The sequence below is a fragment of the Denticeps clupeoides genome, chromosome 11 (genome assembly GCF_900700375.1).
Source record: "Denticeps clupeoides chromosome 11, fDenClu1.1, whole genome shotgun sequence".
Classification (NCBI taxonomy): Eukaryota; Metazoa; Chordata; class Actinopteri; order Clupeiformes; family Denticipitidae; genus Denticeps; species Denticeps clupeoides.
The window spans coordinates 7,428,427-7,446,072 of record NC_041717.1 but is presented as its reverse complement, the minus strand read 5'-3'; the positions used below and the strand labels follow the sequence as shown (position 1 = coordinate 7,446,072).

Sequence of the window (17,646 nt, the reverse complement as noted above, 5' to 3'; positions counted from 1 at the left end):
TCTTGATCCTTCGTTATTACAAAAAGTCCCACGTCTTTGCTTGCACCATCAGAGAAGTGTGAGCGTGGTTGAATGAGCTTGGAACCCTGTCCAAATATGACTGCAGTATTTATGCCTGATGAGAGGCTGAATCTAGTGTATATATCACGATGGCTGAACATGGCGAGGAAGGAGGACACATACTCACGACGTCACAGGACAGGGGTTTAATACATAGTACACACGACAAGGGAACATCACCAGACAATGACCTGATGACGAACAGACATGAACAGGATAGTTTTATACAATGAAACACAGGTGATCACAATCAGGGAACATTACACAGGACAAACATGAAACTCTGGTCCGAACTATGGATCCGGAGTAACCCCTACCGGACCGGATCATGACATTACCCCCCCTCAAAGGCACGACCTCTGGGCGTGCCAAAAAATGCTCCATGAAAGGGGGGAGGAAGTCCATAGGGATGAGTGGCGTCCTGCATCGGCGGCTTCAAGCACGGCTCGTCCGTGGGGGACGGGCATCCTGTCCGCCGTCCGCAGGCGCCCGTCACTCCGGTCAGTCTCTGGCTCGCCCAGCTGGGATGTCCGCCGCTCTTCTCATCTCGGTTAACGCTGGGAGCACCTGAACTGCGCGACCGGTCTCCTTGACTCCACGGTAGCTTTCGTAGGCCATCAAGGTCCGGTCGCACAAATTCATCAGTACTCCCCGCCTCCGGACATGGTGAGGAAGAAGGACCATACGCACAACGTCACAGGACAGGGGTTTAATACATAATACACACGACAAGGGAACATCACCAGACAATGACCCGACGCAGAACAGACAGAAACAGGATAGTTTTATACAATGATACACAGGTGTAACAATCAGGGAACATTACACAGGACGAACATGAAACTCCGATCCGAGTAACCCCTGCCGGACCGGATCATGAGTTTTATTAAAAAGAGGACATAGCTTATGGTGGCTGGGTATAGAAAAATAGCAAAAAGAACTGTAATTCTAGAGTTTTTACAATGTCAATGTGATGAAAGAGATGTTTATAAGGCCTCAAGTGACGATATAGTAATTAACAATTACATTTGGACACTGTGTTTATAAAATAATATTATTACACAAGTTTACTGTATCCATCAACGAATGTGCAATAATGGGGAGCAAGTTATAGACAAAAGAAATGCAGTAATAATTGTAATATGTCAACTCTCCTCTGAGGGGAAAAACCTCTTGAAACCAGAGATTGTTTTTCAGTATCTTGTACACTTGAACGTGTTTTAACCGTTAAATGGTTCCTATTTTATTTGACAAAACAAAAATCATAGAGACCTATTCTAAAATGCAAGATGCGTTCTGACCCTGGCCACTTGCGGTGAAGCCGTCAGCAAAGCCCCGGCTCTCCACCAGCGTGGGCTTCTTGCTGCACATGGGGCACATTTTGTTCCGCTCCTGTGATGACCGCATCCACACAATGAGGTTCCATCGGACGCCGGCGGAGATGGGCAGGGCCCCGTGCATCTGCTGGCCCCTGTGAAGGACACCCTGGGACACGTGGTGCTCCACCTCCACACACTCGGCTTCGCTCAGGGGCACCTGCACATTAGACACGGGTTCGCATGTATCGTGTTCTTACAGTGAGGTTCTGTGGCTGGTACTGCAATATGACTGTGAATAAAAACATTTTTTTGAATAATTCCATTCACGCAGGCACCCACCTGTCTCATGTCTCCAAAGTACAAATTCCCATCGATAAAATCTTTCCCCAGCGACACGTTCAGGGTGACTTCTGCGTTGTCGTAGTGATAGGTGAGGTCCAGGTCCTCGTGCATTGCGTATTTCACCACGAATGCCTTGTGGCTGTCTAACTGCTTCCCGCCGCAGTCGGGATAGAGCAGGGACGTGATGGGACTCAGGTAGAGCTCACGGAGGTGGCTAATAAGGCCCTCATCAAAGCCCAACTCATCCAAAAGGATCTGAAAAATGATCAGCAAATTATATATTTTTTCCCCACAAAAGCTAAGTAATAATAATCATAATAATGAATAAAAAAAACTTGCCCCATAGTTGTTCATGGTATTTGGTTTCCCCCTGGGTGCTCCAGACTGTTCAAAATGCTCGAGCTCCTCTGTCAGATCCCTGCAGAACTCCTTAGTAAACACTGGGAACCTGTATACTCTTGGAGCTCAAAATACAAAGAAAGTTTTCAAAAAATAATAATAATTATTATTATTTTTATTATCCTCTGAAAAACTCAAACTCACCAGCTTCCGTTTCAATGAGTTTCAATAGTCCTTCTTTGGTTGCATAGCTGTTCAGACAATATTTGACTGCCTGGAGAAACTCAGGGGCCAGATCGGCCTCCTGGAAGGAAGTTATAGCGGTTACATATAGATACAGCCACCTGACTGATACCTTTCTGAAGCTTTTGTAAGCTCACTGTGAATCGTGCTTTTTGCTGTAGCTGGAAACTGAGTAAATGTCAAGAAAATCAAACTAGTGCATTGGAGTCTTTTTAATTGATAGACGGTGTGAACCCAAGACGACTGAAAACTGTAAAAGGTGTGTCAGAGTGTTACTTTGGGGGTGTGCACACTTATGCAACCAGCTTACCGTACAGTCTTCCATATAGCTTGTAGGTGACATAAATGTGGGGAAAGTCCAGAAATGGTTGATTGTGGTCTCATTGTTCACCTCACAAAAACCCCCGTATCCAATATTGATCAAATATTAAAATCACCAAAGGCATTTATTGCAGATTTCCTTATTTCATGGAATAATGGCATTGTGAGTGTAGAGAAAGAGACTCTGTTATCCTGACAGCAATACACTGCTCAAACCACATGGAATTATTTCACTCATAAATAATAATCATTTGTGTGCAGACAGAACACTTTCATATTTAGTGTAGGGATGGTGAAGATGGACTGCTACACATGCTGTCTTCACCTGTAACTTGTAGACGTGGCTGTGAAGGGGCTTGTACTGCTCCCGTATGGCAGCAGTTCGCTCTGCCGAGTCCACGCTCAGACTCCGCCGTCGGTGCACTTCGGCCCGCATCTGAAGAGCACGACAGCTCCATAAATTACAGAAATAAGCGGGAGGGATAAAGTCAAATTCATATACGTACACCTTCAAAGACTGCATCAAGCTGAGCGTCTGTTGTGCAACCGAGACTCCTCAAAACCTGAGGTAATATGAAGTTCTGCTTAATGTTCTGCTGTATGTAATTATCTCCATATATATAATCAATTAGGTTTCTGCTCTGCTCTGATTGGTTGGTGTAATATATATATATATATATATATATATATATATATATATACACACACACACACACACACACACACACACACACACACACACACACACACACACACAGTACAGGCCAAAAGTTTGACACACCTTCTCATTCAATGTGTTTTCTTTATTTTCATGACCATTTACGTTGGTAGATTCTCACTGAAGGCATCAAAACTATGAATGAACACATGTGGAGTTATGTACTTAACAAAAAAAGGTGAAACAACTGAAAACGTGTTATATTCTAGTTTCTTGAAGGAGTTCCCAGAGGTGTTTAGCACTTGTTGGCCCCAAACCATCTGGATTGGGTTCAGGTCCGGTGACTGTGGAGGTCAGGTCTACACTTTTTGTTAAGTACATAACTCCACATGTGTTCATTCATAGTTTTGATGCCTTCAGTGAGAATCCACCAACGTAAATGGTCATGAAAATAAAGAAAACACACGAGAAGGCTTTTACTACCTGTGTCTTCTCTTGTCACTTTTTTTTTTTATTGCACTGTAGAGTTGTCACTAAAACAAAATACTCGTATGTGTAAACATACCTGACAATAATGCTGCTTTCTGATTCGATTAATTACACCGACCAATCAGCGCACAGCAGGAACATAATTCGTTTTAAGGCAGTACGTACTTTCTGGTATTCTGCTCGAAATTGTCGCTCCGACGTAAAACGCACGTGAAGATTGTAATCCTTGATAAAGATGTTGTCGGTAAAGATACATCTGCATCTATAAAATGCAGCTGCATCGCACATGTCGACGGTTTTTAAATGTTATTGTCGAAAGCCGGTAGCACAACAGTAATACGGTGTAGCGATCTACCGGGAATTAATCTATGTGATCTCCGTGTATGGTCTCTCTGTCCGGGACAGCTTCTCCTCTACAGTAAAGGGTCACGGTAGTGTCATAAATCGGCTATAAAACCGGGAAAGGCTGCGTGCACTTGATCCACTAGCAAATACTGTCATTTTAACGTCAAGGCCTGCTGCCAGATCTGGACTGAAAAATAGGTGAATTATTTAAAAAAAAAAAAAAAACAGAAATAAAATAACTCACTTGAATTTGAATGTGACTAAATTCCAGATATGTCTGAATATTCAGACGCTCTTAGGATAAATGTCTCAAAATAGGCACAAGTTAAAACCCCAAAGCACTTATTTAGCCATGAATTGGCAACACGTGTTTCTGCGTTGCACTTGCTCCGCCCCGGATGCTGGTTTGTTTTGGTCTGGACATTCATTGTTGCCGACTGGAAACACTTCCTGCCATCGTTTAAAAAAATCTTAGAATTTTTCTTATTATATTAAGAATAGTGATACGTTTTATTGCATCTGCACACTTGGGTGGCTGGTACAATTTAGACTCAGTGATTATGAGAGAATTTCCTGGGGATGTGAACTTCCTGGTACGTCAGTAAATGCTCTCCGGTCTGCCAGTGTTGCCGCGGAAATGTTCACGCTCACTTAACGCGTTATAATACTTTTCTTCCGCTGAATGAATTATCGTTCAGCATTATATGTTGCGCCATGCTAAGTGTAGATTCGATACAGGTTGCTGAGGAGGAGGTTGTTGAATCCAGCTCGAACCGACTCGAGGATATTTACACATATGTAGCCGAGGGCTGTTATCCTCAGACCATGAATCCCATAAGGAAGAAAAATCTGAAACGATACGCGCAGAAATTCATTATTGACGGTAACATTATCACATGCATTTGTTTTTTTCGGTGTACAAATGTTAAGTTCGACGTTTGTCTCACTTAGTGTAAGATGCTGTGTGATGTAAAACTAGCAGGGAGAGTCACTGAAGTAACTTAGTGCTTTTTGTTGGACTGTACATTTTGTAGTTTGTGCTTAACTGTTATGATTTCTATCTATCTATCTATCTATCTATCTATCTATCTATCTATCTATCTATCTATCTATCTATCTATCAATCTATCAATCTATCAATCTATCACAGATGGCAGACTCTATTATGTGGGTCCCAAAAAAGAAGAGAAGCGAGAGGTTGTGATTGAGGCTGAGCAAAAGCGGCAGATATTTTTGGAGTGTCATTTTAATGAGATTGGCCATCATCTTGGACAGAAAAAGACTGTGCATCGGATCCAGAGCAAATACTACTGGCTTGGAATTGTTAAAGACGTTGTTGACTGGGTAAGAAGCCGATCTCATAAATAGCTTCTTTGCCAATTGAATATCTTGGTTTTCTGTGAACCAAGTTATTTCTGCAAGGCTCCTCGTGCATGCTGTTTCTTATGCCTCGTTTTCATCTTGACCAGATTAAATTATGTGAAACCTGCCAGCACACTGAGAGGAATAAGAACATGGCCCGTACACACCGCCCAATAAAAGTGGACGCTCCTTGGGAAATTGTAGCAGTTGAAATTTTAGGTACTTTTCCTTTAAATATGAACGTTGCTGAGATGGAGATGCTTGCATATTATCTGACCCTCTGTTCTCATTTCCAATCAGGTCCATTCCCTGGAACAATTCAAACTGGGAACACGCATGTAGTCATAATAACAGATTACTTCACTAAGTGGGTGGAGGCATTCCCGATCCAGAAGAAAGATGCCCTCTCAGTTGCAAGATGTGTATCAACCTCTATTTACAGGTACCTGGAGTTTTGTGCTGAAACTGTGAATATACAATCTTCTGATCAATATACAGTCAATTTTGGACATGCCTGTTTATTTTTCTACATTATAAATGAACACTGAGAACCTCCAAACACATGGACGGAAAACACATGGAATTATATTGAAGGAAAAACTTTACACTTTAGATTCTTCAGATTAGCCACCCTTTGCGTTGATGACAGCTTTGCACAGTTTGGGCTTTATGAGGAATAAGTCAAGATGTAATTCTGTGCCCACTTAATGTGTTTGAGACCATCAGTTGTGTTGTGCAGAGGTAGGGTTGGTACAGAGGTCTATACAGTGACTAGCCATATTTTATTAGTGCTCAAATTTATATTATGGCAAGAATCAAGTAAAGAAAAAAAGTCCACCATTTCTTTAAGACATTGTCATGGCAGAAAGTGGACAGTACAAGATAAGAGCAGCAAAAAAATGTGCAGAGAGGCAATGTAGACTCAAATAGTCTGGAAAAAGAAAGTTTTAAAACATAGTGGGTACTGAAATTATTCAGACTCTTTATTTCTCTTTCATTCTTTGTTATATTGCAGCCATTTGCTAAAATAATTTTTAAACCCTCATTAAATGTGGACACAGCACCTCATCCTACAAACTCAGAATTGTTGACATTGTTTTGATTTAATACAGCCATGAGTCTTTGTAGCCATGAGTAGATGGTAGTAGCCTAGTGGGTAACACACTTGCCTATGAACCAGAACACTACAGTCACAGGTTCAAATCCCACTTACTACCATTGTGTCCCTGAGCAAGACACTTAATCCTAAATGCCATAAATGTAAATGTAAATGTTTTTGGGAAAAATGCAACATTTTTTCCCCAAACCCAGATTTGGGGATCCTCTGCCTTTCCTCCTCGCAGATCCTCTCCAGTTCTGGCAGGTAAACGTTGGTGGACAACCCACTCTCTCCAGAGATGCTAAATTGGGTTTAAGTCAGGGCTCTGGCTGCTCCATTATTTTAGCTGTGTGCTCAGGGTCATTGTCTTGTTGGAAGGTAAATCTTCGGACAAGTCTGAGATCCTGAGAATGCTATAGTTCTCTATTGGAGTGATTAATAGAATATTACTCAACATCTTGGTGGGCGTTCATGAGTTTTGCACTAAGCAGAGGCTTCCATCAGGCCATAAAGCCCAGACTGGTGGAGGGCTGCAGTGATTGTTGACTTTCTACAACTTTCTCCCATCAACTTACTGCATCTCTAGGAATGGTTCTGGGTGTCAAAAACGTCTTCCATTTAAGGATTATGGAGGCCACTGTGCTCTTAAGGAACCTTAAGCACAGCAGAATTTTCTCAGATCTGTGCCTTGCCACAATTTTGTCTCTGAGATCTTCAGTCAGTTCCTTTGACCTTATGATTCCCATTTGCTCTGACATGCATTGTGAGCTGTAAGGTCTTTTATAGAGAGGTGTGTGGCTTTCCTAAGCAAGTCCAATCAGTAGATATATCAGAAGAAATGGACAGCACCTGAGATAAATATGAGTGTCACAGCAAAGGGTCTGAATACTTAGGACAATGTGATATTTCAGTTTTTCTTCGTTAATAAATCTGCAAAAATGTCAACAATTCTGTGTTTTTCTGACAAATGGGGTGCTGTGTACATTAATGAGGGAAAATTTACTTAAATGATTTTAGCAAATGCCTGCAGTATAACAAAGTGTGTTATTTATTCATTTTATTTATCTGAATACTTTCCGTTCCCACTGTACATCTATTTGTGAATGTCTGTGTGAAAGTGAAGTGATTGTCATTGTGAAACACTGCTGCATGGCACACAACGAAATGTGTCCTCTGCATTTAACCATCCTCAAGTGCAGTTCAAAAAAGCTCAGCACACACTATGATATAACTGGCCCCAGGAAAAGAAGTTACCTCTGCTGTGGATGAGAAGATTATCAGTGCTGTCAGCCTCAGAAACCGCTTATTAAAGATCCCCTGACATGAAATTTTCACTTTGTGAGATTATTTAACATTAATATGAGTTCCCCTAGCCTGTCTTTGGTCCTGCAGTGGTTAGAAATGGCGACATGTATAAAGCGAGCTTTGTCAATTCTCTTTCACTCTTCAGAGAGCAGCAGCTAAGATGGTCGGAATTTGTCCTCTTATGTCATTACAAGGGGACTTCCTGTCTGCGGCACACATTGTTGGTGAATGTCATTTCCATGAATGCTCACTTCAATATGCTGTCTCCTCTACGTTCTGCCTCTCTCCTCCTCATTTGCATTTAAAGCTACAGACACCGAAATGACATGTTCTGGAGAAATCTCATAGTGGGACTGGCTCAAAGTGGCTGTAATTTCAGAAAGAGACTTCAGAAGAGACAGTATTAGGGGACATATAAATACATCACACAGTTCAAGTAGCAGACACATCTCAACATCAGCTGTTCAGAGAAGATTGCGGGAATCAGGTCTTCATGCTCGAATTGCTACAAAGAAGCCACTTCTGAGGAAGAACAACATGATGAAGAGAGTTGCCAAGAAACACACAGAATGGACGTTACACCACTGGAAATCTGTACTTTGGTCTTCTTCTCCCCTCGGCTGCTCCCACTGCGGCTCAAACAGCCTGGCATTGACCTGACAAAAGTTAGATGCTGGAAACCTTCCCTTTTACCCGGGCTTCTTAATCACCTGACCTAAGCCCACTTCAGATGGTTTGGGATGAGTTGGACCGCAGCGTGAAGGCAAAGCAGCTAACAAATGCTCAGGGAAAACCATTGTTTGGTACCATTGCATGCCAGCTGACTATTCATCATGAAGCTGGTTGAGAGAATGCCATGAGTATGCATAGCTGGCATCAAAACAAAAGGGGGTTACTCTGAAAAATATATAGTATATTCTGATTTGTTTAACGGCCTGTTTTAACACCCATAATTCAGCTGTCTTCCTTATGGAAATCTGTTGACTGAGAAGGCATGTCCAAACCAGTACTGTAAAAAATTTATCAATTTCTATAATGTAATATGTCAATTACTGTGTTTTTTAATTTGTATGTTTCAATTTACAGATTCGGGCCTCTGAAGAGTATTTTTTGTACTCACACAGCAGATTTCTGTGAGGAGGTAAAGCAAAATGACACCCCTGTGTCCAGACAACCACAAATACCACATTTGTGCTCTTTTCCTGAGTTTCAGTCTTGTAATTTTTTTATTTTTTCCATTTTCAGGTCACAAAGCATCTGTGTGACCGGTGGAACATTGCTCAGAAAGTGGCCTCTGTTGACATGCCCCAGAGGAATGCCCTGTATGATCGAAGCAGCAGTCTCCTCAGAGATGCCATCAAGCAGGTGGTGTCGGAGAAGCAAGTGGACTGGGACGACTTCATTGACCCTGTGTTGTCCCTCTTTCGAACCTCTACAAATCCCACGACCAAGTTCACCCCCTACTGCTTAATGTTTAATAGGAAATCCAGCATGCCCAATGAGGTGAGGTCACCCACTTAAATAGCCACGCATTTATGTCATTTTCATCTATTTGCAGACATTTAATCTAAATAGGATGAAAAAAAAAATATCTGTGTTCAAGCCTGATAGCGTCATGCTGTATTAATTTCTGAATTATTCCCTTTCTCGTGTCTCCTGGAACAGATGAAACTCGATCTTCTCACAAATGACCACGAGGATCTTTATCCTCCCTCAAATGATGAGAGTTTTGAGACTCTGATGGCATCCATGCAAGAACAGCAAAACTCTGTTAAACAGCTGGTGGGTTTGAGTGTCAAATTATTAATATGCTGCTATATTAGTTTGAGGATAGTTATTTTGAGTGTCTTGTTTCTGAAACTATCAAATTTGTCCCTGTGTTTCCAGGTAACAGTGAATATGAATTCTGCTTACAAACAGGAGAAGAAGAACGCTAAACGAAGGGCACGGAACATACCGTCCATCACACTCAAGGCTCCAGAGCCTTTGTTTGGCACAGAAGAACCTACTGTTAAGAAACTGAAAGACAATCTTGTCATAACCTTCCCTGTGCAAACTGTCCTTGAAACAGATGATAACATTACTGTAGACAAGAAAAAAAGTGACCTACAATATTCCCTGTCCAGTCCCGATGTGCATTGACATGGGAAGTGGCACTATGGCAGAGGATGGACTAGAACACAGGCCAGGAAGAAACGTTGGAGGGCTGCGTCATAGGGCTATTAACATGTACGCCCATGTATGAGCAAGAGTTCATATTATATGTGGATACCCATAAGAGAAAAGGGTGCTGTGGTGCTACACTGGGCTGTTGTGGAGAAAATATACTTTGTCTCTGATAGGCAACTTCCAAAATGCTGCTGTACGTGATTGATCCAAAAGTTGATGAGCTGGTTCCACTTACAAATGCAGTTCGATTGGTAGATATGTTAAATTCAGGCCATTAACTATTAACACTGATGCGAAAGGGGTTATGAGTTGTTTCAGGATTTTTTTCTCTAATATAACAAATATAATTTTATACACTATATGATGCGTAGTTGTATAATTTTTTATTAAAATACAAGCGTGGATATAAAGACTAAAGAGTTGGCTTGGTTCTTTTCATTTCACAGTAGGTTTTCATTTAATTTTTTGTTCATTTCGTTTATTTATGCATTGGTTTTACATAGATATGTAGAAAAGAATGCAACTTAAAACTTTTTTTTAATTGAAAATCTAGCCTAAATAAAAGATAAACAGTTTATTTAATTCATGTGGTTAATACATAATTGAAAATGATCTATACGTTATAATGTGCAAATATGATATGGTGTAGAGAGGGGGAAGTGTGTTCATTACTGTCTTTGTGTGTGTATTGCAAGTATCTGTTGCGGTCGTACTCTGCCGCAACTCGCTCTTTTAACACTGCCTGTACTTACATCATGCGTGGCAGTTAGGATGTCGATAAGAAGTTCAAAGTTCCCCTCAAGAAACAGAAGAACCGAAAAAAAACAACCTGAGCAATATCATACATTTCAATATTATGTACTGCAGTAAATGTACAAGGTTGTCATTAATTAATATTACCTAATAAATGAAACACTGCCACTGCTTAGGGCCAACGCTCTCAGCCCTGATTGGCCAGTTGACGATTGTGGGCGGAGCCTCTGGTCCATGTTTCAGGAAGTATGGCCCGCGCTCGCGTGTCTTCATTCACCGGTGGGAATATTGATCGGAGGATACTGTCCCATCGACACTCGACAGTCGGGTTTTAAACTACGTGGACGTTTTTTTTTTAATTTATGTATTCTCATTTAATTCACGTTTCACCGCGATTGCTCTCATTAAACTAGTACCGCCGTGAATGCTGTCAAATCTGTTCGGTTTTTGTCGTTCGTATTAGACGCAAGGAAACATACGGATCTGTGAGGATTTTTATTTTGGGAATATTCATTTCGAGACAAAGTCTGCCGGTCGTATTTAAGTATGCTTCTGGGTAGGGTGTCCATCTCTGCTGTTACATGAGGTGACGCACTTTGCTGATTGTTGGCAGGTTGTGAGCGCTGGTGAAACTCTTTCGTGTGTTTTTAGCGGTATTATTATTGACGTTGATCGTTCATAATGTGGCCTGCGGCTGTGATCGTCGGGAACCTGCTCTTCATTTCCTCTGATGCTGCAATCACGACTGTGCTTTACTCACGTGGCTCCCGGTTGGACCTCTTCGCTGAGATGAACGACTTCGACGTTTTCAGATCCGTGCTGGACCTGTGGGCCACTGTCCTGCTCAGGGCCTCGGTCTTGCTGGGAGCCACCATCGGGGTCTTCAGGAACAGGGTGGACGGCCCACAGAGAGTTTCACGCATGAGGACCCTGATTTCCCTGTTGTGCCTCACGATCCTGACCTATGCCCTGGCCAAGCTCCTGATATTCTCAGAGCAGGGGACTCTCATGCATGACCCCTGGTTTCTGAGCCTCTTCTCCTGGACCTGCGCGTCGACCATGGGGACAATGTTCCTTTGGAAGCTTCTGGCTAATACCCCCAGTGCTGTGGCCGACAGTGTCGAGGAAGAGACGCAGAGGCTTGTGGAGGAGTTGTCCGACGACCCGTCTGAGGCCCAGAACAGTAAAAGTAGAGGAAAGAAAGGGGCTAAGGATCAGCCGTATTCTAGTGCCACATTAGGGAGGTTGCTGTCTTATTGTAAGAAGGATTCTGCGCTGCTGGCGGTCGCTATCTTCTTCCTTCTGCTGTCTGCAGTGTGTGAGTTTCTCGTTTCCACACCATTTACATTACATTTACAGCAGACATTCATACCTGTATATGCAGACATAACTCAACGACTGCTGTCCAACAGAGCTGAGTTGCATACCACAATATTGCAGTGCAAAGAAGCTTTTTATTGCAGACAGATGATACACGTAACGGACGTCAACCAAACACTTGTCATTTATTCTAATTTGTGCCCCTTCCAGGTGAAGCATTTATACCCTATTTTACTGGGAAAGCGATTGATGGCATTGTGATTCACCACAGCATGGAGTATTTCACCAAGCCGTTGATCATGCTTTCAGTACTGGCCCTGGTCAGGTAAGTGATATGTATTTGTTTGCTTTTTTTTGTGAAAGAATCCATGATTTTCATAATTTATTCCCACTGTTCAGCTCTTTGGCCATAGGTGCTCGAGGAGGCGTGTTCACATTAACATTTGCCAGATTAAACGTTCGACTAAGGAACCTTCTGTTCAGATCACTGATGATGCAAGAGATTGGATTCTTTGATTCGAATCACACAGGTGATATCAGCGCACTCTACTTTTCTCATTGTAATCGTGTATACTGCTATAATGGTGAATTGTAAAGATGAAGGCTATTATCAAAGAGACAGTAACACAAGTGTGTGCATGCTCTGTATACATTCACTTACACTGACAGCATTTATCAGGCTCCCCGATCCAGAGGGACTTACAGTCAGTAATTACAGGGACCGTCCCCCTGGAGACACTTAAGCGTCTTGCTCAGGGACACAATGGTAGTAAGTGCAGTTTGACTTTGTGGTCTTCTGGTTGTGATGCCCACCAGGCTACTATCACCCATTCATTTCATGGAATGGTTTTGGGTGGAGCTCATTTTAATGATCTGTTTATAGGTAGTCTGCTTCTTGTGAACAGAATAGGCCCAGGTCTTTTCTTTGGTACAAATTTCCAATTGGACAAAGATGAGTAGAAACTGGTGATTACAGGTCGAGGCCACTGTGGCCTCCAATTTAAAGCGAAACCCTTCTCTGATTTTAGCTCTTACTGAGAAGATCCTTACTGAAGACACTAAACTGAATAATTCCATTTTCTTATTGTTTCCTGTTGGGAGCTTTGACACAACATTTGAAATTTTGTGAGTTGTGTAATTGTGTAAGACGGTGTGTAATTTTCTCAAGCTCCTTTCAACTGACTGCACGTTCGGCTTTTTCCTCAGGGGACATCACTTCGCGACTGACCTCTGACACAACCCAAGTTAGTGACTTGATTTCACAAAATGTTAACCTGTTTTTAAGGAGCTTCGTCAAGGGCGTAGGATTCTTTGTTTTCATGTTCGGGATGTCCTGGAAATTGTCTTTGGTCACCATAATGGGCTTCCCTTACATTGGACTGGTGTCCAAGCTCTACGGGGAGTATTACAAGGCAAGGATGAATAAATAACGGTTGACCTGTGAACAGAATCAATTATTCACACTTGCCTTGTTTCTCAACTCACCATAGTGACGCTGGTATTGCTTTCATCTCCAGAAACTCACCAAGGAGGTTCAGACTTCACTGGCACAGGCCAACAAGGTAGCGGAGGAGACCATATCAGCCATGAGGACCGTCCGCAGTTTTGCAAACGAAGAGCGAGAAGCAGATTCATATTATAGCAGACTGCAAGACGTATTCAAACTGAATAAGAAGCAGGCACTGGCCTATGCCTGTTACATGTGGTCTAGCTGTGTACGTTGCGCTCACTGATGTGTGTGTCTGTGTGTTGTGCAGACTATAGGAATACATGTTGTTGAATTATAATATAATAATAACCTTTTTTTGTTTTATAAGATTTCAGAGCTCGCGTTACAGGTGGCTGTTCTCTTCTATGGGGGTCACCTTGTAGTGAGTGGCCAGATGAGTGGAGGAACCCTCATTGCCTTCATCATGTATGAACTTGAGTTGGGAGAGTGCTTGGAAGTGAGAACTTTGATGCTGTGCTTTTGCGAAATGAGTTTTTTCTTTTCTCAGTTTGTCAAGGTTCTCCACCTCTCTTTCTCTTTGTGATGCAGAGCATAGCATCGGTGTACACAGGTCTCATGCAAGGAGTGGGTGCAGCTGAGAAAGTATTTGAATATATTGACAGGGAACCAAAGCACACTCTCAATGGTCAAGAAGCCCCAGACATTTTTAAAGGAGAAGTAGAGTTCAGAAATGTGACTTTTTCATATCCTACACGTCCAGAAGCACAGATACTGCAGGTATGTGGTAGGATTAGACAAAATGTGTGCTCTGAATGATATTAAAAATTTTTTTTTTTTTTTTTAAGAATGTATCCTTTACTCTTCGACCTGGAGAGGTTACTGCACTTGTTGGCCCGTCAGGCAGTGGAAAGAGCTCTTGTGTCTGCCTGCTGGAAAATTTTTACTCTCCCGAGGAGGGCCAGGTGCTTGTGGATGGCCGGCCAGTGCAGGACTACGATCACAGATACATTCACTCACAGGCAAGTTGGATATAGGAGACCGAAGGTGCTGCCAGTTGATCACTATAGTTTGAATGTGTTGTAAATTTCTAGATTTTTTATTGGGGTTAAGTTCCACTCAAGCATTATCAGTATGATAATGTTGATAAACCAGGTTTTAGCAGTCCTATGCTAAAGTGGGGCATTAATATCTGACTGCTTACAGCAAACTTACAAATCTATTAAGCTGTAAACACCTTCCTTTTAAAATAAAATAAAAAATAGTCATATCATTTTGAGGCTCCAGGAGGCAGCACAGCTCACATACAAATCACAACTAATGCGAAAAAATCAATTTTTAGATGCCCATTTGACACACAAGTCATCTTTGATACAAGGTCAAAATGGATTATGATTAACACTGATTATCTTGCATTCGGTCTTTATTCATTTTGTCTGTTTGCAGTGTTTGATTTAGTAAGGAACTTCATTTTCTGTATTTTCTATACACATTCTCTTGACACCACTGTAGTGGAGGTTTCTCTCGCATGCTCACAATCTTTAGGTGCAGGATTGTCTTGCTCCTTTGGTGAGAAGGCATTTGGCTAAATTCCTTGTCTATGGAATACTCACTTCTACTAACTGGAGTTATCTTTGTTTGATTGAGTTTTCATTAAGATGAGCAAACCTATGTAGCCTACAGGATGCCTTATGACACTATGACACTATGTGACATTATGTGAGTAATATGTGAAATGTACACTCTCCTGAACAAAATCTTCAGACAGTTGGAAAGTTGCAAGTAGTGAATGTTGTGCTAGTGGATCGTAGTGAGGTTGTAAGCGAAGGTTCAAAATCCAAAAAGAGGAAAGGGGAGCAAGACACAAGGAATAGACTGTAGGCAATTCATTGAAAGCTGCACTTAAAATCAAACGGGCTGTGTGCACTCACACTGCCATGACCTCCCAAAAGGCAAAAAGCCTTTTTGTCTTTGAACTTGGCAGGATTGTTGAGCTGCACGAGGAAGACCCTGCTCGATGACCATAAGACCGCATTTGCAGAAGAAGGGGTTAAGTAGCAAAAAAACTTCTTCAAAGGCCATGTGTCCTCCCACGCCACAAACTTGCCCATTTGGACTTTGCAAAGGAGCAACAAACATAGGAAGGTTGGAAGAAAGTTTCATTCTCTGGCGAGAAAAAAAATTAACCTGGACTGATGGTTTCCAATGTTACCGGCATTGGAGGAGGCTCCTTGGAACTGCAGGTAGTGCAGAGGTGGTAATAACTGGGTCTGCCTGATGAGGAATAATGACACTCTTCTGGACCATCCTGCCTGCTTTCCTGATCTTAATCTCGTTGAAGATGTTTGGGGAAGGACGGCAAGGGCAGATTAAAAAAAAAATTAGTCTGTGGGTGCCCATCCTAAAGCCATCTTCACATTCACTACATAAACTCATTTCTAAAGAGCTGAAAAAGAACTGGTTCTACTTTTTACTTCTGTTTTGAATTTTTGGGGCGGCTATGGTCCAGCAGTTTTTTCCAGCAGCTTTCAATACATTTCTTAACCTCTGTTTTTCATATTTCTATTTGCTTGTTGAATCTGGTTACAGTGCACCACTGTGAAATGTAATGCACCCATTATTACTTCAGGAGTTTAACAAGGAGCCATAGCAATAATTGCGAGCCTATTTTATCAATAAGTTGCTTGATGTACCTGCCTGGGAGAAACATGGGGGGATCATTATTTAACAATGCTCACTGGAGATCAATGGTTCTTTTCTTTGGGTCATATATATGTTACAGATCGCCCTTGTTGGACAGGAACCGGTCCTCTTTGCTCGTTCTGTTCAAGAGAACATTGCGTATGGACTGGATAATACCTCCTTAGATGCCATAGTTGATGCTTCTACCAAGGCCAATGCCCATGAATTTGTCACCTGCCTCTCTAAAGGCTATGAAACAGGTAAAGTGCACAAAAGAATTGCCGCATAATCTCTCTCTCCCTCTATACATATAATTCTCAGATACCTAATATCTACAGTTTTTATAGTACTGTGTAGCATTTTCATTGGTCTGTTGTATATCTGCGACACAGGAGTGGGAGAAAAGGGAACTCAGCTCTCAGGTGGACAGAAGCAGCGTGTGGCGATTGCACGTGCCCTTGTCAGAAAGCCGAGTGTACTGATCCTGGACGAGGCCACCAGTGCTCTGGATGCTGAAAGTGAACATGTTGTGAGTAGTGAAGATGGGTTCGGAAGATATGGCCGCTCAAATTATGCAGTACTTGCTGCATATGTTCATTTGAAGCCATTAGGATCATCTGAAGTGCTGCATTGCACAAAGAAATATTTTAACCAGTAAACTATGGGAAACTAACTGTGTGTAGACTGCATGTGCCTGAGCTCTCTGATTTAGATTTCATTTTACCATTTGATGTTTTCGTGAAATAAAGGATTTACTATAACCTGTATAACTGCTTGACAGGTTCAGCAAGCCCTGAATGGTGTCATGCAGGATCACACGGTGCTAGTGATCGCCCATCGTCTGAGCACTGTGGAGAAGGCCAACCACATAATAGTGATTGACCGAGGAAGTGTGGCGGAACAGGGAACGCACAGTGACCTCATGGCTAGAGGAGGAATGTACTGCAAGCTGGTGCAGAGGCAGGTCCTGGGTATAGAGACAGGGGCAGAAGTACTCAATGCCCCACAAGGACCACCTTGGAACATAAATGAAGAGACTAAAGAAAGCAAACTGGACCATAGCGATTCTGAATGTGATGCAAAATATTGAGTCTGTTATCTGTTTAGAAAATGTACATGTAATATATATATATAAATGTATTATAAATATGCATATTCAGCTGGAGAAGAAATAAAATATTAATAGTTGTCATTTTACTTTTTAATTTAATGCTACATAGACATGGCTTAATTACATCATGCAGACTTTATGGTAAAAATGTAATTATTTGAGCTTGTAATATGGTATTGCATTCTGACAATGTGATGCTCCTCATCATAATACTTGTGACCATAGTTTTTACTACACATTATCCTTTTTATTAATAGGTTCTAATGAAAATGGAATGCATTC

At 41.9% G+C, this 17,646-nt stretch overlaps 2 protein-coding genes across 6 annotated transcripts; one reads left to right on the top strand and one right to left on the bottom strand.

Annotated features, from left to right (window-relative positions):
• Positions 1-831: 831 nt before the first annotated feature.
• On the bottom strand, positions 832-4,498 carry ogfod2 (2-oxoglutarate and iron-dependent oxygenase domain containing 2). Of its 5 annotated transcripts, XM_028996376.1 has the most exons (7): positions 3,937-4,264; positions 3,131-3,187; positions 2,950-3,060; positions 2,265-2,364; positions 2,061-2,185; positions 1,719-1,976; positions 832-1,596 (listed from the first exon to the last, which is right to left on the bottom strand). In XM_028996376.1, exons 1-7 carry the CDS (start codon positions 4,057-4,059, stop codon positions 1,333-1,335), a joined length of 1,038 nt encoding a protein of 345 aa, XP_028852209.1. In that variant the 5' UTR covers positions 4,060-4,264; the 3' UTR covers positions 832-1,332. The 5 variants fall into 5 exon arrangements, with proteins under 5 accessions (XP_028852209.1, XP_028852213.1, XP_028852210.1 ...); XM_028996380.1 differs by lacking the exons at positions 3,131-3,187; positions 3,937-4,264 and adding an exon at positions 4,361-4,498; XM_028996377.1 differs by lacking the exon at positions 3,131-3,187 and having other exon boundaries at positions 2,950-3,076.
• A 6,557-nt stretch (positions 4,499-11,055) lies between these two features.
• Positions 11,056-17,445, top strand: abcb9 (ATP-binding cassette, sub-family B (MDR/TAP), member 9). Its single transcript, XM_028995562.1, has 11 exons — positions 11,056-12,122; positions 12,335-12,449; positions 12,524-12,654; positions 13,331-13,536; positions 13,642-13,839; positions 13,942-14,070; positions 14,163-14,351; positions 14,420-14,593; positions 16,354-16,513; positions 16,646-16,782; positions 17,035-17,445. Exons 1-11 carry the CDS (start codon positions 11,486-11,488, stop codon positions 17,341-17,343), a joined length of 2,385 nt encoding a protein of 794 aa, XP_028851395.1. The 5' UTR covers positions 11,056-11,485; the 3' UTR covers positions 17,344-17,445.
• Positions 17,446-17,646: the final 201 nt, after the last annotated feature.